The following is a 23707-nucleotide window of genomic DNA, read 5'->3' on the forward strand; positions in this document are numbered from 1 at the left end:
TTATATATTTTTCTTACCTAATAAACACACTGTGAATCTGTAATAATAGCCACTACTAGTAGCCATATCTATGAGGCATGTGAAGTGTTCTCACCAGAATCTACCTTGAGCTGGATTTGACACCACAATCCTTAGATTTTACACCCCCAATTTTCGGATTTTCGGGTTCTTTATATTCCGAAATTAATTCATGATTTGTAGTGCAAAATACATGTAACACCCCACTTTTGAGTGAAAAAATACTTCGGAAACCTTATTTCCGAAATATTTCGGAACCTAAGTTTCCGAAAGTGAGATGACATTTCTAATGAGTGGGGTGCCAAATGTAGCTCTCGAGTCTCGAATCTACCTCTTCCACTCTCAACCGACAATTTACTGACAAATGGAGGCCCTTCAGTTCAAAGAAAAGAACCCCAATATAATGTAAACCACACTCTTCCTAATTCAGTAATTCCCACTCCCACTATAATATCTTGATCTTCACATCCCAATGTGTTGGTTAACATTTTATAGCTTTTATCACTCACCTTCCTTCTTCACTTTCTCTCCCTCAAATTTTCAATTTCTTGCAATTTTCTCTCAAATGGGTCTCAAAATTTTCATGGTTTTCTTCATGCTAACCTCAGTGTTATTCTTTTTTCTCTTCATCCCCACAAGACTAACCACACAAATCTCCACCTTCAGGAATGTTAACATAGACTCCCTCAGTTTCATCAGAGCCAGCAATTCATCATACCCTGTTACTTTTGCCTACTTGATCTCTGCATCCAAAGGAGATTCTGTGAAACTCAAAAGGCTGCTGAGGGTGCTGTATCATCCAGGGAACTACTATTTGATTCACATGGATTATGGGGCTCCAGAAGCAGAACATAGAGATGTGGCAGAACATGTGGCTAGTGATCCTGTTTATGGTGAAGTTGGGAATGTTTGGATTGTGGGGAAACGCAATTTGGTCACTTACAGAGGACCAACAATGCTTGCAACCACACTCCATGCTATTGCAATACTTCTCAGGACATGTCAATGGGATTGGTTTATTAATCTTAGTGCATCTGATTATCCCTTAGTTACACAAGATGGTATGGTGAGTGGCCTTAAATGCTATGCCAATTGCATAATTGATAGTTTCAATTTGCAATTTTTTGTCTTTCTTATATTGGGTTTGTGAAATGATCTGAAATTTGAAGAGTGGTGGTTGCATATGTTAATGATTAACTCAAGTTGGTATGAATCTCTTTGAATCCAGATCTGATCCAGGCTTTTTCTGAGGTTCCAAGGGATATCAATTTCATACAGCATAGCAGTCGCTTGGGTTGGAAATTGTAAGTGTTAATGTTTGAGTGAATGCTCAATTTTGTTCTAAGTGTGAAGCAAAAGTTACTCTGTAGAAGAAGAAAATTCTCTCGCAGTTTATGATTGTATAAAATGTCGGTCAAATTAGTGTATATGATCAAGTAAGTATAGGAACTAACTTGACCGGCATTTAATATAATCAGGAGCAGCAATAGACATTTCCTTTTTCTTTAGAGATTTATCTGCCGACACATACACTTTCAGGGATAGCCGGGAAGAAATTTAGCATTCAAATTTTTTTCCTTCATAGGATTTTCTGTTTCATACTTCAATACCTTGCCCAAAATTCTGACAATTTTAATACCCAATTTTAGGAATAAGAGAGGGAAGCCAATAATGATAGACCCTGGGCTTTATAGTCTCAATAAATCAGAGATTTGGTGGGTTATCAAGCAGAGGAGTTTACCAACATCTTTTAAACTCTACACAGGTATTTTTCTCTCATCAATCTTTGCTTATTCTAGACTGTGGTTTTGTGTTTGTGTGATGTATGTTACACGCATATTATAGTAATTTGTTCCCTTCATTACACGGCATATTATCTTTACCCTTTTTGCTAAGTATTTAAATGGCATATATGTGGACCATGTGATTCTCTGAAATATGAATACTATACTCATGAGTTGTCCCTTGATATATATGCATACTGCATCAATGTATTTATGTTTTTATTGTCATGGATATTCTCAATTCTTACATCGCATCTTTATTTTATATTTCCCATCTTGTAAGTTAGTTTATAAACATTCACATCACTCAAGTTAGAGAATTTTCTATTAGATCACATCCAAGGAAATTAATTTTAAAAATGATAAATGCTATAACTTTTGAAATAACATAAACCAAACATCTGTAATGTATCAGAAGTAACGTGTAGTGGTTAAAGTATCAATGTTCTGAAAAAAAAAGTCCCTTTCAGTTATATTGCCGGTGAGTGAGTCTAATTAAATGGTTGGTGAATGGTGATAGCTGGCAATGGCATTGATGCCCATAATGTGACTATAATTTTAAAAGAGATTAATTTCTATTCACCGACGGTTAAATAAGTTTTACACAATCATTCAATCACAACCCTTCATTTTGTTAGCTCATGATTATTTTAATAATATTTAAAATAAGAAATTGAAGGATGTGATTAAATGACTATGTAAAACTTTTTACACTGTCAGTGCATACAAATTAAAGGTCATTCGTCGCCACGTTGAGGATTCTCCACCATCCTCTATCATAATGTTGGGGTCCTTCATCGTACTCCGCCAACATGTTGGTGTAACGTCTGTCGCTCTCCTTCGTCAAGCTGAGAGCGCGTGGGGGTACCTGCAAATTAAGACACTTCAATACCTAAGTAAGGTATAATTTTTCAGAGTAACATTAGGGTAAATTGTGCCCACATGATGAATAGTGTCACACACTAATTATAGAGTATCGTTGACGGTTTGTCATCGTCTTGCAAGGGTAACATTTCCTTATGGGCTAAGTGTAGGATGCAGGGTGTCGTTGGATTCTAAAAGAGGACGTTGTCCCTCATACCTTATTGGACGACCCAACTAGACTCCTTGGTTGGTGCTTATCCGTTTCTTCAGTCATGTATGAGATTTTGGATCCTTCTCCTAGAAATATCATCAATGAGCCGAAGGATTGGTTCTGGATTCTTCCATGTGAATATCCATCTAGAGTCCTTTGTTGTGAGTATGATTCAGGTTGCGGACTCAGATCAAGTTGACAATGGTCGTCAAGCCAGGTTAGCTCCGTTTGTCTAGGTCAACATACGCTATGAGCTAAGTCCAATGGTGGCCAATTTGCGATGGGCCGGACCATAAAGGCCTAAGTCGGAACAGAAATGTTAAAAATTCATGTGGCAAGAGAATAAAAATTTAAGATGATGAGATGGTAACTCTAGAAAAACTTCTAGGATTACCATCTCAAAGCTTCTCCCTTTATATATTAGATTCTTGCATGACTCTGAGTTTTAGTGAGCATGATACAAGTTTTTATATGGCGTATGAAAGTTTCTAAATGATTAAATTGAATGTAAAATCGGAATAAAATTTAACTGAATCTAGCAATCTGAAACTTACCTTACCTAATACTAGTTACACAATGGAAGTGTTATCCTATATAAACTTTATCCATATACAAAACAAATGGTTCATGTAAATAGTATAACAGTGATCAGTTCTGCTTAAATTTGGAAAGTACAAATGTCACTTGTTTGAAAACAGAGCACTGGTGCACATGCACGATGGCTTTCTTTTAGATAAGCTGTGGACTCAAGGAATGCACGTGCCTTCTTACTTGTAGATGATGATCAGATTCTGGGTGCAATATAGACGGTGCACACATGTCTTAATTAGCAACACATCACTTTCCCCTTTGTTTATTTTGTTTGGTTTATCTTTTCAAGACTTAGTCAGTCTCTATTTTCAAGCTCACACGGGTAGTGCCATAGGCATTTTTGTGGCAATTAATCTTCTTCCCCCTTTTGTTGGACACCAGGAAAGGAATCCTTTCAAAATTGTCAACTTCTATGTAGAGTGTCCAAGTACTACTAAAGATTTTGTACTTTATGTCATGGAAAACAGTTGAGAAATTTCATATTGATAAGAGATGTGGTAAATATAGCTTTTTATATATGGGAAGACAAGCATCACCTCTTAATCTAACTTTTGGGGTCAGAGTTAAGTCCCCCAATTCTAATCATATCTTCAGGGTTTTTAATTAAGCTTGATGCTCTTGTTCACTTGAGCATTCAAATCCTTTGAAGAGATCCTAGATATTATACACTATGTTACGAATAATTTTGTAAATGCCAAATGGTGTTGTTTGTCCTCTGTTTTTTTTATGTGCCACAATTTTAAGAGATTAGTTAGTATAATATTAATTTATCTCTACACTTTTGGTTTGAAGATTCATGTAAGCCATGCCAAAAAAATATTATGAAATTTTTAATATGACAAGGATTTTTTTGGGTGTATTTTTTGCTTCCTGCCCTATCTGATTTATCAGCAAATCATTCATTCCCTCACAAGTTGTTGCATGTTGTTTATTTTCTAAAGTGAGCTATGTCAAATACATACCATGTTTTGAATGAGCTAAGTCTGATTTCGAGTTTGTGCTTGAAAAAGAAAAAACAACTCTAGGACAACTATCCCCACCAAGATTTGAATGTGTTATCTCGAACAGAATTGCCTCCCGTAGAGGATAAAAGTAGTTACACAAAACACAAAAGATACAAATGTTTGGGCTTGCTTACTGTCCAGCCCAATTTCACAACACTAGAAGATTTTGTGCCAAGGAAAATTCTCACACATTGCAAACTTTGAATCATTACATTATATTAGACCTCTTCATGCCTGCCATATTCTATGCTAGTAAGATTTTGCATCAGCTAACATGAAATTCTGAATTCCCCCAATTCAGGTTCAGCTTGGACAATATTATCAAGATCTTTTGCAGAGTACTGCATTATTGGATGGGAAAATCTTCCAAGGACCCTCCTCCTCTACTACACTAACTTCGTCTCATCCCCAGAAGGCTATTTCCAAACAGTTATATGCAACTCTAAATCCTACAAGAACACCACAGCCAACCATGACCTTCACTACATTACTTGGGACAATCCTCCAAAACAACACCCCAGGTCTCTTGGAATCAAAGATTATCGAAAAATGGTTCTCAGCAACCGTCCTTTCGCGCGAAAATTCAAGCGAAATGATGCCGTTCTTGATAGAATTGATAGGGATCTTCTGAAGCGGTATCGCGGGCATTTTTCTTTTGGTGGGTGGTGCTCTCAGGGTAGTGGTGGAAAGAAGAACAGAGCATGCTCTGGTTTGAGAAGTGAGAATTATGGTCTGCTTAAACCTGGCCCAGCCTCAAGAAGGTTGAAAAATCTGATAACAAAACTTCTATCTGATAGATTCTTTCGCCAACAGCAGTGCAGGTGACCATTTGATTTCCATTGATTTGAGCACTTGTAATAAAGACTCTATAATATATTAGTAATAATTAATAATCAATCATTTTTGTCAGCTTGGAATTTTTTGACAACTATGGGAAGCATAGTCAAAATTCTCAAGACACTAATTAAAGATTAATAAAATTGGACCTTCTAAAACACCAAACCTGATGATCAGACAAATTAACTTAATCTCATCCCCATTTACAGCTTTTCTCATCACAAAATTACAACTTCCAATCACTCATTACCAATTTCTTCTAACTTTCATCTCAACATGCCACTAAAGTTGACAAAGACTATTGATGTAGGAAAAATTTAACTCCAAGAATTAAAAGGACCTAAATAGCATGCTGCTTCCCCAAGCCCATTCTTGTTCCTTGAATTTTTTTGTAATAAAATTTATCTCCAACTACATTATCTTGAACTACATCATCTCCAACTAGCATCAACATTATCTTGAATCACATTATCTCCAACTACATTATCAACAGAACATTCACTACATTATCCAGTACTATCTTCAGCATTATCTTCAGCCACCACCCCAACCCCTTCCATTCTTCCACTCACCTCTTCGTTAGAAGTCCCACATTGGCTAGAGATAGAGCATAGATAGCTTTTATAAGGGTAGTGTAAACCTCAACTCTTGAGCTAGCTTTTGTGGTTGAGTATAGGCCTCCCAATTTCTAATATGGTATCAGAGCTTATCCTAGATCCATTTGTTGTTTGTTGTGGAGACCTCCCATAATTGGGCCACCCGTTGTTGTTGATCCCACGTTCCAGGTTGTTCAGTCCTGGACGTGAGGGGGTGTGTTAGAAGTCCCACATTGGCTAGAGATAGAGCATAGATAGCCTTTATAAGGGTAGTGCAAACCTCAACTCTTGAGCTAGCTTTTGTGGTTGAGTATAGGCCTCCCAATTTCTAATACTCTTCATCATTAACTGCACCTTCTTCAACCACCTTCCCAACCACGTACATCATGGCGGAGGCACGTGGTGGCATACAGGTGCCATGGCCACCCCCAGATTTTGCAACTCTCTTTAACTTTTTTGTTTTTGACAATGAACAATTTATTATATGCTCTCAATTAAGTGATTGAAAAATAACACATGCATGCAGATGACGGGACCATATCTTTTGTGTGCACAATTTTCTGAAGATAGAAATTTTCTTTACTTGAATCTCAATATAAATAATAAAAATTGGTGTTCACCCGATCCGATGGTGATAAACTATTAAAGAGAAATAAATGATAGATTTAATATGTGATGTGATGACATGACCAAAAGAGAGGAATAGAAAAAAATGTGTTACATAATATATGTATTATTTGGTGGTACATGTATCATTCTGAAATATAAAAGTTTGGTGGGCATAATTAAAACTGAATCAACCACTCCTAACACTAAAATGAATTATGAGCATCTATATTTATACTACCACAACTTTAAAATATGAAAACTCAATACACTTCATCGATATATTATGAACGAAGTTGCAACTTCTCTTTACTTTCTAGCTACTTGGAGAGACAGCTACGGCAGACTCTGAGTGTATACATACAAGTGTAGTCGTTCATTTACACACGTATTATTCGTTATGCTAAACTCTGAGTTCTTCTTAGATCTAAGATTTTCTCTTTGCTTTCTTACTGACTTGAGCGCCAAAATATTTTCTGTAAGTACAACCTTTGTTGTGTTCATGTAATACAGTCATGCAAGCTAACATCCAAGGTCGTGCACCACCAGTATTGGAAAGTAAGGAGATCATAGAAATCTCATGTCAATAATAACATGTTTCTTTTTGGGTTAACGATTAAATTAGTCCCAGAATTTGTAAGCGAGTTTGATTTTAGTCCCTCTAATGAAAAATGATGTTTAGTGGCGGTTAAAAACCGTCAGCAATTGTAAAAATGACTGTCACTGAACGCTATTTTTCCTCAGAGAGATTAAAATCAAACTCGCTTACAAACCCAAGGACTAATTTGACCATTAATTTTTTTTTCTCTCTTTTCTTTAATTTCTTTTAAGTTTTTTCTTTATCAGACTTTTGTATTGGCATGCTTAAGTATTTCTTTGTACTTATACCATGTATTAAGTCTTTATAAATTCATTTGCTTATAAAAAGTATGACTTTGGATAGAAGACTAAACAAATTAAAGCCGTGTAAGTGCATATAGAACATTATAATTAAATAAGGAAAGGGTGCCACTTGCATGTTTGATTATATATAAGAGAAAACAATATAGATATTCTCTTTTACAGCATTGGGTTGTGGAACTAATTAAATATACATTGTCATTTTGGGATTAAACCCTTCGAGGGGGTTTCGGTTCATGGTCTCTATTTGCTCCAGTTCCATCATAGTCATGGGTTTCCAAATCGATCCTCCTCTCTATAGCAACAAGCACCTCCTTATTGTTTGCATCATCAAAAACATGCTCCACCTGCATGACAGAATAAACAAGGACAAAATCAAAAGAGAGATACCATACCATTGATCTCAAAAAACTGAAAAAGGTTTAATATGTGTTTGTCTTATCGTTTACATGTCTAGAAAAAGCTTTTTATAAGGAGAAAAATTGTGTTAATTAGTTACGAAACTCAACCCACATGCAGAGCATATCTAAAGTGGTTGGTAGGAGTCACAACCCCAAAAAAATTAATTTTTTTAATTTTTTTTCTAATTATATGTTTTTTTATATAGAATTTTTTAAAGCGGTCCTCCAAGGATTTTGCAGGCTTTTTATAATTTTATCCTTGCTCTCATGTGTGAACCTGGTTGATTAATTGAGTTGCTTTAGGAGACTTGACTCATATCGACAGCTTTAGGTGTTGAAGTTAATTATAATAATGATACAATCAAAAAAAATTATAATAATGATAAAATAAAGAAAAATATATTTTCCAGGAGTATATGTAAACTCCATAAAAGTACTAATTAAAGAGCTGAATATAATGACAAGGTATTGAGAGAATCCATTCTTCAGAGAGATTATGAGCACTGACCTCAGCTAAAGAAGGTAGAAATGTTGTATCTTCATCTTTCAAATTCTGGGTCCCTAGTAACAGGACACATCAATCAAATTCAATTCACAACATAATTTCTACACAGAAATCAAGTTCATAATATTAAATCAACTAAATATCCTATAAATTAAAGGCTAGCTTACTGGTTGCAGGGATAGCAGAGACTCCATTGAGAACATAAGAGAAACCCAGAAAGATCATCATCATCAGCCCAAGCAGTCTAAGGAAATTTCTATTCATCTTGAATAATTTGATATTACTAAAAAGCAAACAAGTTGGATTACAAAGGAAAGAGCACTAAGAAGAAGAGATTGGTAATGGCCAAAGGGAGAAGTACCCTTTTGTACTTTAAATAGCAGGGGACACACAATAAAGAGACTTTAATAGACAAATGCATAATGTACCGCACAAACTAAAAAAAGTCAACTTTTAATTCATTTAATTATATTTTCCACTCTGTGCCCACTGACCTAACTTAAACTTGGTGCATTCACGGTTCATAATCCACAGACAAACCCTTTTGTGAAGATCATAAAGGCCTACTTGTTTTTCTACCATACCGGCAGCATCCACAAGTTTTTAGAATTTTCTATTCAACAATGATATATACACACCTCATTTTCTAAACACTTCATTTCCACTTATTTTTATTTCTATCTCTCTCCTCTTATCATCTATCACATCTCATACTTTCTCTCTCTTACTTTTTCTTTCCTTCTTATCTCTCTCCTCCTCCACCTCTCTCCACCTCATTTTAGAGATGTCAACATAACATTATTCTTTTCTATTTGATCACAGGCTCAATTATCGACATATACAAATAATATATGTTGTTGATGAATATTAAAAAAAAAAAAAAAATTGGTTACCAGATTGATCCGATATGTGTTTGATATGGCTTGATTCTTTTCTTTTTTTAATTTGAGGGCATGGCTTGATTAAAAAAAGGTAAATAGTCAAACTATTCCAAAAAGTATGTTTTTCCTATTGCTTTATGTACCGGGTTGGGACATCGCTTGTGCCCTTATTCTTAACATTATTTGGCTTTTAAAAAAAATACTTTGTAGTGTTTTCTCAATGTTCTTTTACTATAAGTTGTGCATGTTTGTTGCACTTCGTACAAAATTTATGTGTTTCATGATAAATGTGTAGTAGGTAGATCAGAAGTGGAAAATGTAAAAACATAAAAGGAAAACATGGAAAAAGGGGGGACATGTGAAATTGGCAAAGTTTGCAAGCTAACAACTCTGAGTATTCGCCCTAGAATGGATATTTCGAATTCTTTTAACCATCGAATCATAGAAAATTTAAATATTTTATTCACAACATCTATATAAACGTCATATCAGTGATCAGATGCTTGTGTACAGAGAAAAAAAGAGTTTAAGTGAGCACGACCATGCTGATTTTTAGTTGGGCTGCATATGTGTTATAGAGCACGACTATGCTGATGTTAAGCGCATTCGTGCTAAGCTAAAAACGTGATAGAATGTGTTTAGGCCTCTTTTAAATAGAAGGAGGAAGACCCTAGGTCAAATAACTTGGTTTAATTTTGAGACTTGCTAGGAACATTATGGAGAGCCATAAATGCACATGAAGGAGGAGAAACATATCAAAGGCCAATTGAAGATGGAGATGACTCTTGTATTTGTTTATCTCTTCTTCTTTTATGGGAGATATTAGCTACGATTATAATTTCTATGCTTTTCATGTTTATGATGTTTGACTAAACATCTTTCTTTGAGGTTACAATGTAATTAATGATATGAACCCAATTTTATATTTCAAAATTTAGTTTCCATAAATTGATTATTGTTCACTTAATGCCTTATTTTATATTGCGGCTTCATCAGCTGTAGTATACCACATATATTATTTAGCTCACCCACGATATGTGTGTGTTAATTTACAGAACTGAGAGAAAATCAATTATTATGAAGGTCTCTCATAGCTCATCACCCCATATATGCACAGAAATCATTTCCAGGAAAGCCCAGTTATAAGCCCACTAAAAAAAAACTAAAATGGAGTAATTGGGAATGGACCAAAACACTTGGTAATTGAGAAAGCTAGAACATAATGAGATTCTAGAATGGTGGGGGCCTTAGGTACTGGACTCATATTCATTAGTATTATTGTAGTGTAGATGTGCAAAAGATGATGATACCCGTAACTGCCGTAAGGGTGCTTAACACCTACCTACCAACGCACTCAACTCAATTGGAAAAAAAGGAACACCTGACATCTGGAATAATAGATTGCACTTGCTTTAAAATCCAACCTCTATTATTTGGGAAACATGCCCTTCTTTAAGGACACTCACCTTTGTTTTTATAACATCGATCATCATCCCTTCGTGTCACCCTAACAAGAGCGACAGTTGTTGAAGCTTCTTTCTTGGTGTGCCAAAACTAATTAACATTGTATACATGTTGCTAGCTCACTGCATTTTAATAGCAAAATTGTCCATTGTTTTAGTATTAAAAACTTGTTTATCATAAATATGTTAAAGGTAATATAAATTGGGAACTAGACAAGTATTAGATTGGCTTTTTGTGTACATGAAATTAAACCTGCAAGATTTGGTATATCTGGGCCAAATTGTTAATACAGTGTGGGGAAGTCCAATTATGCAGGATTGCAGGCTATTTCAAATGGTATAAATAGTATCTTTTAAAAACATGCCAAGTCCTCATTGACCCAAAACACACTCTTAAGCCTTACGGACTTAACACGCTTAGTAAGTAAAAATCCCTCTGAGTAAGATAACTTTTATATGTGAGAATGCAATCATCACCTCTCTATAAGATAACTTAGTTTTAGGGTAGCGTTAAGTCTTTCAAATTCTTATATGATATTAGAGTCTTCATAGATCGCTTTGTTGTGAAAATTTCTCATATTTGGGTCACGTTACATATGTCCAATCTTTCAAATTTCAGGCTCCATATGACCGGTTCTAGGCATGAGGTGGTATGCGAAGTCTTGGCAGAACACCATTCTCACTGTGAATTCATCTGTGTGGACATAGACATTACAAATTGTGTCAGAGTTAGAGAATATGTGACCATTCGGCGTACACATTACTTTGCTGTAACGCGTACATACAAGTGCTAGCTTTTAATTAATCTTTTGCAGATATTTAATTCAGAAGTGGTAACCTTGCTCTTCTATATAAAGACCCTCTTCACCCTTCTCCTTCTCATCTCACCAAGCTTCTCTTCTCTTTTCGGTACTTCTAGTCTTTTCTTCTCTTTCAATCTCTTATCTTATTCTCACTCTCTCCCTCTCTCTCTCTCTAACATCATGGAGAAGAAACCCTTTCTTAAACTTCTGGTTATTCTTCTTGGTCTTTCCTGCTTTGGATATGCTGTTGCTGTTCCAGCAACAAGTGAGTTTCAAGAGTTACATTTAGTCAACATTTGCTAACTGTATAAATTTAGGAGTGTTATTTGATCTGATTCATCTTGTGTAATTGTGAATCCATAGGAAGCTCCATGATCTGGAAAGTGGATCCATCAATACTGCAAGATCATCTGGCTAAGGTCCTCATTTAACCACATGTTCCTAGATTTTTTTTAATTTTTTCTATCTCAAGGACAGATATTTTTGTCACATATATGTCCTGAAAAATTCTTAATAAAAAATAGTGAGCAAAAAATAACCTTAAAGGGAACATGGTTATGTCTGGTGCCCTAACTGCTTGACAAAACCAGTTTTTTCCTTAACCAATTAACATTTGAGACTATTGTCCTCAAATTAAAAGAAAAATGCAAAGGGAACAGCTAGATTCCAACTAGTTCTGATTTCTCTATAGAAACCTAATTTAACTAGTGATGATCATAACAATCTACTATATGATATGGCTTTTTCCTTCTATAACTACAATTAGGGTTTGTCTTCATCATAGTGAACCCTAAATTTGTTGTATGATATCTTTTTTTCTCTCTTCAAAAAGCCAACAAAAGAACATTATTATTAATCTTGAATACAAGGTGATCTTGAGAACAATATTTTATGGTTCTGTAGCTACACTAGCTCATATCTTCCAATCATAGAAGTGATATTGTTTAACTTGCAGGACGATCATGTAATGGGGTTAAGAAACAACCAAGGAGTGTTGGAAATCAAGGAGGAAGCTGTAGAGAGCAGAATGCTAGTGGATGTTGCAGACTACCCGGGAACAAGACCAAATCCATCCCATAACCCAAAACCTCCTGCAAAACATTAAATTATATTTCATTATGTTCTTAAGAGTAATGGGCTTATTATATTTTATATGTTTATAATCTGTCCTGGTTTGCTAAGTTGAGATGTGTTCTTCTGTCAAGAGAAGTCCCTAATCTAAAGAAGTATGTTGTCAGGTTAAGTTATTTGACATTCCATATATATGAGATATAAGGGCTTGGTGCTGTGAGATATATGAAAAGTTGTATTATATGAGATGTAATGAGGCTTGTCTTCCTCCATATCATTAGTTGGTGGAATGTAAATTCCTGATTCACTATATATTTTTACATGTCATAATAAATTCCAGATCACAAAGACTTAGTTTCAGCTTCGTAAGATGATTTGTAAAGAATGAAGTCAGTAAAAAATATGATTTTAACTTCGTCTAAAAGGATTCCTCAATGAGTTAAGATGAGATAATCATCTCGGTTAAGATCACAAAGACTTGGTGTTAACTAGCTAGTCTAAGATAATCTGTAAAGAATTGGGATCAAACACAAAAATTTGGTCTTATCCTAGTATAAGATGATTTCGCAAAGAAAAATGAGATGAGATATCTTCATGTTGGAATCAATCACACCTCATCTTAGATGATTTGTAAAGAACTAGGATCAATCATAATGACTTGGTCTTAAACTAGCTAAATCATGAATCACCCCTTATGTTTAGTTTTCCACGTGATACTTTTGGGTTCCATAGCTGAGACATACACTCTTATATTACTTGAGCGATAAGGGCACTTGCTCTAGATTGCATTAAGTGTGCTTTTATCACAACAACGACACTCTTTGGAAAACTTCAAGAGCATGATTTGGAATTGGGCTGATTGAAAGAAAGGGAAGAGCTTGTCAAGAAAAGAATGACCATCTCTCACAAGAAAAAGAAAAAGTTGAAAATTGTGATGACTCACAAAGTAAAGATTCACAAGACGATCTTGATGATAAGAATCTCACATTGTTCATAAGTAAGTTCGGGAAGTTCTAAAGAAGAAATAATTTAAAGAAACTCACTCAGTTTAAAAGGTTCACCAAAAGAAATGAAACTTCAACCTCTATATATAGTAATAATTTCCTTTACTTCGAATATGGCAAGTCGGATCATATAAAGGTTGATTGCCATTCTCTACGTACAAAGGAAAAATGATTTCAAGGATAGAAAGAGAAGAAGGCAACAAGGGCTATATTGCATGGGGAAATAATGATATAGATATAGATCACTACAAAAAAATATGTCAATTGTGGTGGTTAAGTTTTGTAAATTACGGTGGTTTTGACCAACGTAATCTACACGAACGTCAGTTCTGATAACCGACGTAATTACCTTTGATGTTTGGTATAAATTGACAGTTATCTAGAAACCGCCACAATAACAGACATATTTTGAAAGAAATAAAATGACGGACATTGTTTGCAGTATACATCAACATGGAGCCGCCACAATCTAATTATATTGATTTTCAGCTTGCTAATAGTATCCGTTGAAACCGATGTAATTTTAACATATAGCGGCGGTTCCAGCCGCTGTAATTACCTCAAGTTCTGAGAGTGATAACGTTAATTAAAGTTTGAGGGCTTCTCATTGAACTGTTGACGAGGTAAGCAATTCAAACTCTAATTTTAAACCTTCCTATGATAAAATACAAAATGACTCTAGTGAACTGCATCAAGAGTGTATATACTTTCAAAGTTGTTTGCAAGAAAAAAAAATTACTCTTACTTTTCGTAGAAACAAGTTGCTTCTTGGTTGGATGACTATAAGTTGAAATTTAATATCCATGATGAATACATTAACATATCTTATCAGACGAATAATGACTGGGTTACATAAACACAACTATATATAAGACTTAATATAATCCCTATCCGTGCATTAATGGGACCAATAAAATTACTTGTATGTATATCATTTGGAACAGAGTTAATGTGAGCAGGTAATGCTACGTACTCATTGTCAATGGCGCAGTTGGGCCATTCGACATGATTGTGTTGGGTTTTCTGAATAAAGTCAATAAACTAACCTTAATTAGGATATATTTAAAGCACAGTTAAGTACAAGAGAATAATACAATATAACTAAGTTGAGCTACCATGTAACTTGTTTTTGTGTTTTTTTTATCTTGATAGGAATTTATAGGTAGAGAAGAGGAGGAGGCACTTTACTGCTTTAGGGTGGAACATTAAGTTTGGGTCGACCATTCATGATTGGTGGAACCAGTGTATTGAAGCATTAGGTTTTCTTAGAGAAGAGAGCAACCGAGAGAGGAAATAGTTTGTTAGAGAAGAGAGAAATATAACATCTTTGTTTGGTAGCGGGTGAGAGAAAGAGGGAGGGAGGTTGCTAGGTGAACCTCACCGCCTTTTTGAAATCTCCCTAAAGTGGAGAGAAATGGAGTAGGCTCGACTTTTTTTTTTTTTAAGGCTTAAATACTCTAAAGGTCCATGAGATTGTAAAGGGAATCAAAATCAATCCCTGAAATTTTTTTCCCTTAAATGTTGTCCCTGAAATTTATTTTTTAATCAAATTGGATCCTTGCGTGTGTTTTAGTCTGATCTGGCTCCAATTTAAGCTATTCATCATTTCCACGTGGATTTCTTATTTCTTTTAATGCATATGTGTAAAAAAAATTAACAAATCAAAATTAAACCAAAATTCTCTTCCTTATCTCCAGACTGCATCTTCTTCTTCTCTACTCTATCATCTTCTTCTTCTTCCCCCTCACTCTAATAACCATGGTTGCACCACTTCTCTCCCCTCTCTCTTCTTATTTTCCTCCAAAATCAGGCAACAAAACGCAAATTTTTTATTGGCAGCGCTGGGTTTGGTTGACCTGTGTGAAGTGAGCTACTTTGATTGTTTTTTTGATATGTAAGTGATATCTGATCTGTTGTGGATCATAGTAATGGCTTTGATAGGTAAGTTTGATGAAGATGAAGATGTAATGTCTAATTTGTTTGAAAATAGTTTAATTAAGATTTATGAGATTTAATTAATAATTTAAAGATATAATAAGAATTTTTTAATTAATAATTTAGTATTATTTGTTAATTACACTCGTGGAAATGATGACTAGCTTAAATTGAAGCCATATCAGACTAAAACACACACAAGGATCCAATTTGATTAAAAAACAAATTTTAGGGACAACATTTAAGGGAAAAAATTTTAGGGACTGATTTTGATTCCCTTTATAATCTCAGGGATCTTTAGAGTATTTAAGCCTTTTTTTAATTAACAGTTGTTGGCGATTTAGAATTGACAGAAATCATTCTTTAATCGCCGATTAGTTTTTAAAACAAAATAATAATTTTCTCTCTTTTCGTCACCTCACTTTTTATCTTTTATTTTTATTGTATCAAACAACATTTTAAATGTATTTTATTTCTCACATCTTTTTCTCTGCTCATATTTTCTCTTCTCTCTTTCTCTGTCTCCCAAACAAAGAAGAATTAATAAACTGAAGTGTGAGGCTCCCCGTAAGATAGCTTAAGTGATAGGAGCTGGTGACATATATGTTGGTTAGGGGAGGTCTAAGAATCGATTCCTGACGGATGCAATTTATCTTTCTGATGTTAAAAAAAAAAAAAACTGAAGTATGAGATAGAGTGATGTGAAAGTTTTTTAAAAATCACAAGACTCGTGGGTTGACTCCACCTCTTAACTTTTGGGAGGTTTTAGCCATGTGGGCTTTTTGACCATGGTCCACTACACCAATGTTGAACTGGGTGGGGAGGGTCAAATTTACACTGTGAATACTTATGGGCAATTGGGCATGGGCGTGTTCACTTTGCTTTGGATTTGAAAGAAGTTTTCAAAACAAATTTTTTCTAAAATATAGGTTCAAATATGTTCTCAATTTAAGTAGTAAGAGCTGGTGACATATAAGCAGGGGCGGATTCAGATCGTATATATTACTATGGCTAAACATGAAAGAAATTATAGACTAAAATATATTGAAAATATTTCTTTTTTTCGAAAAAGATAAATATTATAGATAAAACCATGAGAGAAAGTTTATCATGGAAATAAAAGAGTTTACAGTCCAAGGGTGATTAGATGGCAAACACCCTCTGTCACAAAGTGATCTCCCCTATATTTAGAGACATTCTTAAATAAAAAACATGGCAAATAAAATGTTAGGTCCTTAGATTCACTATAATCAATCAAATCATACAAATCAAACAAATTTCATAATCAATTATGAACTATGTAATATATTAACGTACAGTCCAAAATTATATACAAGATCCACAAATAAAAATCCTTATTTACTCTCATTCTTGGCATCTCTATCTCTGACTTCATGACTATTACCATGTATTAAGAGTTACCACTAATAATATACAATTAAAAAAAACCGGAGCCACACCTAGCCTTAACATGGATCCGTCCATGCATATAAGTTGAGAATATGAAGGTTTATGAATCAATCATTGGAAGAGAAATTTAAATACTTTATGATATAAAAAAAAACATGCCCAGATATGAAATTAAAAAAAAATATATCCATTTTATCTATTTTATTATGGAATTTACAGAAAATGAAATTATGAAAAGACTGGCATTCCTTTAATCTGTAAACTTTTGTTTTATTTCTCAAATTGTCTTTCTTTTTTGTCAACTTGAACTTGTTTCTTTTTCCTATCAAGCTCGGTTTTTTTTTTTGATCAAAATCTTACTAGCTCTTTTTTTTTTGGGTCAATTTACTAGCTCTTAGTTGTAGGTCTGATCTCTCTTCCACAAAAAAATGGGCCTTATGTTGCAAATCAGCTGCGCAGTCCATGGGGCCATCACAATTTTTATGCAGCAAAATAAAAATATAGATAAAGAAATTTAAGAATGCAAATATGCTGGAAAAGGGGTCTTTTTTTTTTTGCGTTAACTAGATGAGAAGTATTTGTAGCATAACAAATATTAAGTCTTCAAAATCCAGAATTAATTTTTTTAAATTTCAAAATCCAGAATTTGAGTTTAAATGAGACAAATAAATATTCAAGGGAAAAGAAACAAACACCAAACTAAGCTAAAATATCATGACATAAGTGATATAAGAACGACACCACAGAGAAAAGTTGAGCCTTTTAAATGCGATGTGTGGAACCATCTCTAAAAACCTGGGCGCCAAAGTATATGCTATCACTACAAAAAAAATGTTATTTAGTGGGAGTTATTTAGCAGGTGTTGTTAAATTCCAAGTTAGAGATGTTTTAATAACCCCGGTAGATATTTCGTTAATTAACTCATTTTAATTTTTCCCATTTCCAATTTTCACTATCTCTGAACTCTCATCTCACTCTCTCTCTCTCTCTCTCTCTTTGAACTAGTTGCTCACTCTCTCTTTGGTTAACCATGGAAGCTCTTGTTCAACCTGATTCCAAATCCACATTCTCAACTCTCAATTCAACTCTCTGATTCCTTTTTCACTCACGATTTCAACCTGATTTGAACTCTAGCTATGTTTCAACCCGTTTCAACTCTCGATTTCAACCTGCACAATTTCAACCTTATTTCACTCACAATTCCAACCTGATTCCACTCACAACTTCTCATCTCTTTGGAATCTCACTCTCCACTCTCTCGATCTCGATCTGTAGCTGAAGGTCTTCTTCGGCGATTCCTCAAGCTTCACCGATCGAATTACACAAGCTTTACTTCAATTCTCTTCACCGATCTCAATCTCTCTCAGCCATTGATTAAAGGACTTGTCTGATTCTCTTTCATCAACCCTAATCTCAAGCATATGATTGTCAATGTGTTCTGTTTATGTTTCTTATTTGCCTGAACATAATTTTGTAAAATTACCACAGGATGATGGAATTGAGTATTTCCAACCATTGATTTTCTACTTTTCTTATGATACCTATGAAGTGTTGAATTATAATTAAGAGAAATTGTGTGAAGCAGAAAACCTCAGGTTCTCAAGTGCTCAAGTAAGCCGTTTTTACTTGTGTAGGGATAGATTGTAGTTACTTTTCTAGGGCGTTGCAATATTAAAGTTTTGAAGTTGATAGTTTCATTTGAGTAAATCTACAACTGGATTTTGTATGATCATTGGAAATCTTTGACTTCTTGAAAATCCATGAAGCATTATTATATCTCGGACCTCTGCTGAAGTAAAACCTATCTAGGACAATGTCTAGTGCAACAAGTCACCATATAATTGGGTTTTGAAGTTGCAAGAAAAAAAATCTTCTGTGATTTGGTGTTTATAAAGATCGTATATTCTATTTTTTGCAAATACTCATTTATTTAACAATATTATCAAAAGAATAAACAGCAAATTTATTTCCATATCTATCTTGTTATCTATTTGTTATAGATAGTGGTAGCAGCAGGTGTTGAATACGCTAAAGGCGGCGTGTAAAGCGAACCCTCTTCCGGTGTGTGAGTCGGCAATGCCAATAGCATCAAATCGCTTTTGCCCTTTTTCTCTTTCTGATGTCACCAACATCTTCATTTCTTGGCCATCATTCTCTCACATTGCTGACTCACCTGCCATCTGTCTCCACCCCAACTCTCATCCCTTTTCCTACCCACACTCCCACAACTTTTCCTTTTCTTCTTTTCTTTCAAATTATGTCGATTTTAAAAGTATAATACTTTTAAAAGGGATTAATCTCTATCCACAGATATAGGAAATAAGTTACACAATTATTTAATCACTTTTTTTTATTTTGCCAGTTCATAATTAATTTTAAATTTAATAATATTTTAAATAGAAAATGAAAGGTTGTGTTTAAATATTTATGCAATATTTTTTATACAATTAGTACATAAAAATTAATCTCCTTTTAAAAACTATTTTAAAAAATAAAATTTAATACAACTAAATCCGTAGATCAATTGATATGAAACTATTTTGACTTAATTAAACGTCTCGGGTTCGAAACCCTTACTGTTGACTCTAAATGCACTTTAGTGGTATTTTTTTTTGGAACAATATTGCATTGGTGGATAGTATGTAATTTTAATTAATTTAAAATGTAAATAAAATAATTCAAAGCTAGAATGAACAATTAAATTGTTTCTTAAAATTGTTAGTGTCGATCAAGTTCATCATAGAAAAAAGGCAATAGGCAATTTTAGTCTTTTTTTTTTGGCAATTTTAGTCTTTAATGCTATAAAATGTTGGTCAAATTAATCGTTTAGAAGTTAATCATTAAGGTAGTAACTTATGAGACCTACACATTTTTCTTTTATATGCAAAAATTGGTTGTTAGTAAATTATTTTATTCACTAGGATTTGAATCTTATCCCTTCATTCTTTATTTCTCCCATTTTTATGTTTCATATCTTTTACTTGTCTCTTGCTCTTAGCTACTAATTGAATCAATACATTTTCTTATTAAAATAGCAATAATTCAAAAAAAAAACTATAATTCAAAAGATAAAGAAAACTTTCTTATTAAAATAGCTATAATTATGTAACCAAAAAAATAGCTATAATTAAAAAAAAAACTATAATTCAAAAGATAAAGAAACCCAAGTGATATGAAGGCATTCAAATTCAATTTGCAGGGTCCCATGTTTGAAACTCAATCTAGAAGGCAAAGGCAAAATATTTAAAAACAAAATATCAGCAAATAAAAAGGCAATCTTTTCAAAAAGGAAAAGAGTTTGTGATTGAAAAAGGGAAAGAGAAAGAGTAAAAAGAAGCATTTTTTTCCATTGATTTAAGAAAAGAAAAGGTGGGAAAAATCCAAAAAAGATGGTAGTGTAGTCTTTGATGCCTCATGTTCTTTGTGCTTTTTGCAGCAGAGAACCTTTTTCCCTCAGGAGAGATTTTAGTGCAAGTGTTGAAGCCTGTCGACCCTTAAAAAGTTGTCTTTATTGGCAACAAATTCAGATGCAAAAGTCACTATCTTTATCAATTTTTTTCTGATTCTTCATCTCTTTCTGTTCTATGTAATGGGTATTTTAGGTGCTTAGCTTCTTCACACTGTGTGCAAAACCAACACCAACACCAACACCAACATCAACATGTCTGAGACTAACAAAGATTCGGGTATCAAGCTGTTTGGTCGGAAAATTCTGGTGTCGCCGGAATGTCAGATTCCGGCTAACTCTGGACACACGGTACAACAATTGTTTCAGCTTATTTCTTCATGAATCTTCATGCTTTGTATTTATTGCACGTAAATTTTGGATTTTTATTGTGTTTAATGTTATGGGGTTTTTGAGATTTTAGTACTAAGTTTTGGCTGGTTATCAGAGTTCAGAACCTTCTGAACAGGGTGGATGTTTTGTTAATGTTTATGAGGATGACATGATTGGGAATATTTGTGTCTTTCATGTTACATCAAATTCGGATTAACAAATATGGGGTTTAATATCATTGAAGTTGTTTTCATTTTGAATTGGAGTATCTTTTTTATTTTTTATTTTTTCTTAAATGGTGTTGGGAGATGGTTGTTTCATCTGAAGGCTAAGGCTTTTGATAACTGGGATTGGTTTCATGTGATTGGGTCTTGTAATCCCTTCTATATCACTTGTTTTCATGTATTCCAATGAATTTGGCCCTCTTCATAGTGTTAAAGGTTCTCTTTTGTGATTTCTTCTGGAATTATGCACATAATTGCTTTGATGCCTTTTAAGTCTTATTATCTTCAAGTATGTGGTCAGTACTATATGCACTCTTTTTTCTTTGATATGGTATCCTATGCTTATGCTCATATGGTGAGTGAGAATGGGATAAGCTGAAATTGAAACATAGGTAACAATATATAAGGCAGGACATGGATGAAAAAGTAGTAAAAATGGAGACTTAGAAAATAGATGCATAGTGTATTTAAACGTTGAGGTATGAAAGAGTTACACCAATTGCCTTCCATGATGGAAAATGAATATAACATGGTAATTGTGTATCTTGCTTTCATTTCCTTGTCTATTCTTACTAGCTTTTATTTTGCTTGATTCATTACTGATTGTGGTTTCAAATTTTAGGATGCTTTCAGCAGCACAAAGAAAACACAAGTGGAAACACCTTGTGCAGAATACTCTAAGCAACAAGAGAATCCTTCTGATTCAAGAGATATTAAAGAGGACTCTGAACATAATGTGAAGGAAAATAAGCCAATAGTGAATTCCAATCCTGTGGAGGATAATATGGACACTGATAATGCTGAACAAGATAAAATCTTAAAGAAACCAGACAAGATTGTTCAGTGTCCGCGATGCAACAGCATGGACACAAAGTTTTGTTATTTCAATAACTACAATGTCAATCAACCTAGGCATTTCTGCAAGAGCTGCCAAAGGTATTGGACTGCTGGTGGCACGATGAGAAGCGTTCCTGTAGGCGCTGGGAGGCGGAAGAACAAGCAACTAGCCTCGCAATTCCGGCACATTATAGTGAACTCTGAAGGAATTCCAACCTCTAGGCTAGAAACCACAGGCTCATATGGTTACCAGCAGCACATGTCAAGTGATTTTAGGCCTTCAACAGAGAATGGGACTGTGTTGAAATTCGGTCCAAATGCCCCTCTCTATGAGTCAATGGAGTCAATGCTTAATCTTAGAGAACAGAAAAGAATTGCTGATTCAAATTCTTCCAGTTGTGTGGAATATGGAGAGGAGCCATCCACATGTGTTTCTTCAGTGACAAATTCCGCTACTCAAGGAAATGAATTTTCAGAGAACAATACATCAAATTTGTTGCAGTACCACCCTGTTCCTCCTTGGGTATTACCATGGAATCCAGGTTGGAACAATGTTGCTTCCTTGGGAGTGATTCATCAGTCTTCATCACCAATGTGTAACCCTGCAATGCAATGGTGTCCCGCACCAATGGTGGCTATTCCAGGCACTTGCCCAACTAGCATTCCTTTGCAACATGTACCAGCATCATACTTGGGGGGAACACCACTTTATGCTGCTGGAACCGGGACATTATCGACCGGATCCAATGCTTGTGTTTCGCCATCTTCCTCCACCACTACCAGTTCCTGCTCCGGCAATGGCTCCCCAATCCTTGGCAAACACACTAGAGATATTACAGTTTTCACAGATGATGAGAGATCAGAGAATTGTGTTTTGGCTCCAAAGGCCATTAGAATCTGTGACCCAAATGAGGCCTCAAAAAGTTCTTTATGGACTACATTATCTATCAAGCCTGATAAACTGCATCAATCTTTATCAGATGGTGGTTGTTTGAGGAAAATTGAACCTAAAGGAGACGGTGAAGACCGTGTATTAGGCGCTTCTCAAATCTTGGAAGCCAACCCAGCAGCTATTTCTCGCGCTCATGCATTCCAGGAAAGCACATAATGGATTTTCTAGCTTAAAATTTTCCATTGACAAATATTTCTAGCTTTTGTTTCTCTTGCACAGAATTTGCTTTACTTTGTGACATCTATTGTGTGATTTCATTTTCAATGGTGTACTTAAATTAATGTTGAGCTATGCTCTTTGAACATGATGATTTTGGCTTTGATACAACAAATGATAAATTTACAGTGATTAATTTACTGCAAAACGCTTTTCATTTAAGAGATTGTACATAGAAAAGTATAGGATGTTATTAATGTATGTAGCTTAGTATCTATTGGTTTGTACATAGAAAAGTATAGGATGTTATTAATGTATGTAGCTTAGTATCTATTGGTTTGAGATGCATGCATGAGTTCATGATTCAATTCCCCTTTTTGGAGGATTTTGATTTTGAACCCCTTTTGCTTTAAGAACTCTCTTTTACTGTCATTATCCTTTTACTTTAGGGAAACACTACCCTACTTTTGTTTTCTTTATCATTTACTTGTCTAGCAAGGAACAAGTCATAATGGGAAAATGCTTTGTAAGTGCAGTTCTAACCAGGCAAGATTAATTAAGAATCTTTTATTACGAGTGCTTTTACTTTTGTCACTTTTCTTTCTCTCTTTTCTCTTTTGGGGCCATTATTTTCGTTTACTTAACCAAAGTTTCTATCTGTCTCAAAAGCCTTGTTTTTAGGCTCTACTTTTTACGATTAAAAGATCCCTTTACTTAACACACAACACAAATTGAGGTATTTTTTTGGTGTGGAATATCTGCTTTTTGACTCGTGTCAAAAGAATGGTTCAAATAGTCCATTTGATAAGCAATCAAATGCATACCACCCCATGTTCACCTATCATGATGGACCTTCTTTTGTGATCTCAAAAATTC

At 34.4% G+C, this 23707-nt stretch overlaps 4 protein-coding genes across 4 annotated transcripts; 3 read left to right on the forward strand and 1 right to left on the reverse strand.

Annotated features, from left to right (window-relative positions):
- The first annotated feature begins 449 nt into the window (after positions 1 to 449).
- LOC130729939 (beta-glucuronosyltransferase GlcAT14A) lies at positions 450 to 5381 on the forward strand. The gene is made up of 4 exons (XM_057581793.1): positions 450 to 1079; positions 1247 to 1322; positions 1668 to 1783; positions 4774 to 5381. The coding sequence occupies exons 1-4, from the start codon at positions 491 to 493 to the stop codon at positions 5295 to 5297; spliced, it is 1305 nt and encodes a 434-aa protein (XP_057437776.1). The 5' UTR covers positions 450 to 490; the 3' UTR covers positions 5298 to 5381.
- A 2120-nt stretch (positions 5382 to 7501) lies between these two features.
- Positions 7502 to 8679, reverse strand: LOC130732557 (uncharacterized). Its single transcript, XM_057584579.1, has 3 exons — positions 8485 to 8679; positions 8321 to 8373; positions 7502 to 7758 (listed from the first exon to the last, which is right to left on the reverse strand). The coding sequence occupies exons 1-3, from the start codon at positions 8579 to 8581 to the stop codon at positions 7621 to 7623; spliced, it is 288 nt and encodes a 95-aa protein (XP_057440562.1). The 5' UTR covers positions 8582 to 8679; the 3' UTR covers positions 7502 to 7620.
- A 2877-nt stretch (positions 8680 to 11556) lies between these two features.
- On the forward strand, positions 11557 to 12847 carry LOC130732558 (uncharacterized). Its single transcript, XM_057584580.1, has 3 exons — positions 11557 to 11729; positions 11828 to 11883; positions 12420 to 12847. Exons 1-3 carry the CDS (start codon positions 11645 to 11647, stop codon positions 12567 to 12569), a joined length of 291 nt encoding a protein of 96 aa, XP_057440563.1. The 5' UTR covers positions 11557 to 11644; the 3' UTR covers positions 12570 to 12847.
- Positions 12848 to 20198: 7351 nt separating this feature from the next.
- LOC130729940 (cyclic dof factor 3-like) lies at positions 20199 to 23039 on the forward strand. The gene is made up of 2 exons (XM_057581794.1): positions 20199 to 20641; positions 21509 to 23039. The coding sequence occupies exons 1-2, from the start codon at positions 20546 to 20548 to the stop codon at positions 22829 to 22831; spliced, it is 1419 nt and encodes a 472-aa protein (XP_057437777.1). The 5' UTR covers positions 20199 to 20545; the 3' UTR covers positions 22832 to 23039.
- The last annotated feature ends 668 nt before the right edge of the window (positions 23040 to 23707 follow it).

The sequence above is a fragment of the Lotus japonicus genome, chromosome 1 (assembly GCF_012489685.1).
Source record: "Lotus japonicus ecotype B-129 chromosome 1, LjGifu_v1.2".
NCBI classification, from domain to species: domain Eukaryota; kingdom Viridiplantae; phylum Streptophyta; class Magnoliopsida; order Fabales; family Fabaceae; genus Lotus; species Lotus japonicus.

Bases quoted from the DNA above. Each gene is read 5' to 3' on its own strand.
- LOC130732557 (XM_057584579.1), bottom strand. From the start codon at position 8,581: ATGAATAGAAATTTCCTTAGACTGCTTGGGCTGATGATGATGATCTTT. The intron at 8,374-8,484 runs GTAAGCTAGCCT...TCCTGTTACTAG, and splicing joins CTCTGCTATCCCTGCAACCA to GGACCCAGAATTTGAAAGAT. The intron at 7,759-8,320 runs GTCAGTGCTCAT...TCTGTCATGCAG, and splicing joins TTCTACCTTCTTTAGCTGAG to GTGGAGCATGTTTTTGATGA.
- LOC130729940 (XM_057581794.1), top strand. From the start codon at position 20,546: ATGTCTGAGACTAACAAAGATTCGGGTATCAAGCTGTTTGGTCGGAAA. The intron at 20,642-21,508 runs GTACAACAATTG...TTCAAATTTTAG, and splicing joins CGGCTAACTCTGGACACACG to GATGCTTTCAGCAGCACAAA.
- LOC130732558 (XM_057584580.1), top strand. From the start codon at position 11,645: ATGGAGAAGAAACCCTTTCTTAAACTTCTGGTTATTCTTCTTGGTCTT. The intron at 11,730-11,827 runs GTGAGTTTCAAG...GTGAATCCATAG, and splicing joins TGTTGCTGTTCCAGCAACAA to GAAGCTCCATGATCTGGAAA. The intron at 11,884-12,419 runs GTCCTCATTTAA...TTTAACTTGCAG, and splicing joins TGCAAGATCATCTGGCTAAG to GACGATCATGTAATGGGGTT.
- LOC130729939 (XM_057581793.1), top strand. From the start codon at position 491: ATGTGTTGGTTAACATTTTATAGCTTTTATCACTCACCTTCCTTCTTC. The intron at 1,080-1,246 runs GTATGGTGAGTG...CTTTGAATCCAG, and splicing joins TCCCTTAGTTACACAAGATG to ATCTGATCCAGGCTTTTTCT. The intron at 1,784-4,773 runs GTATTTTTCTCT...CCCCCAATTCAG, and splicing joins ATCTTTTAAACTCTACACAG to GTTCAGCTTGGACAATATTA.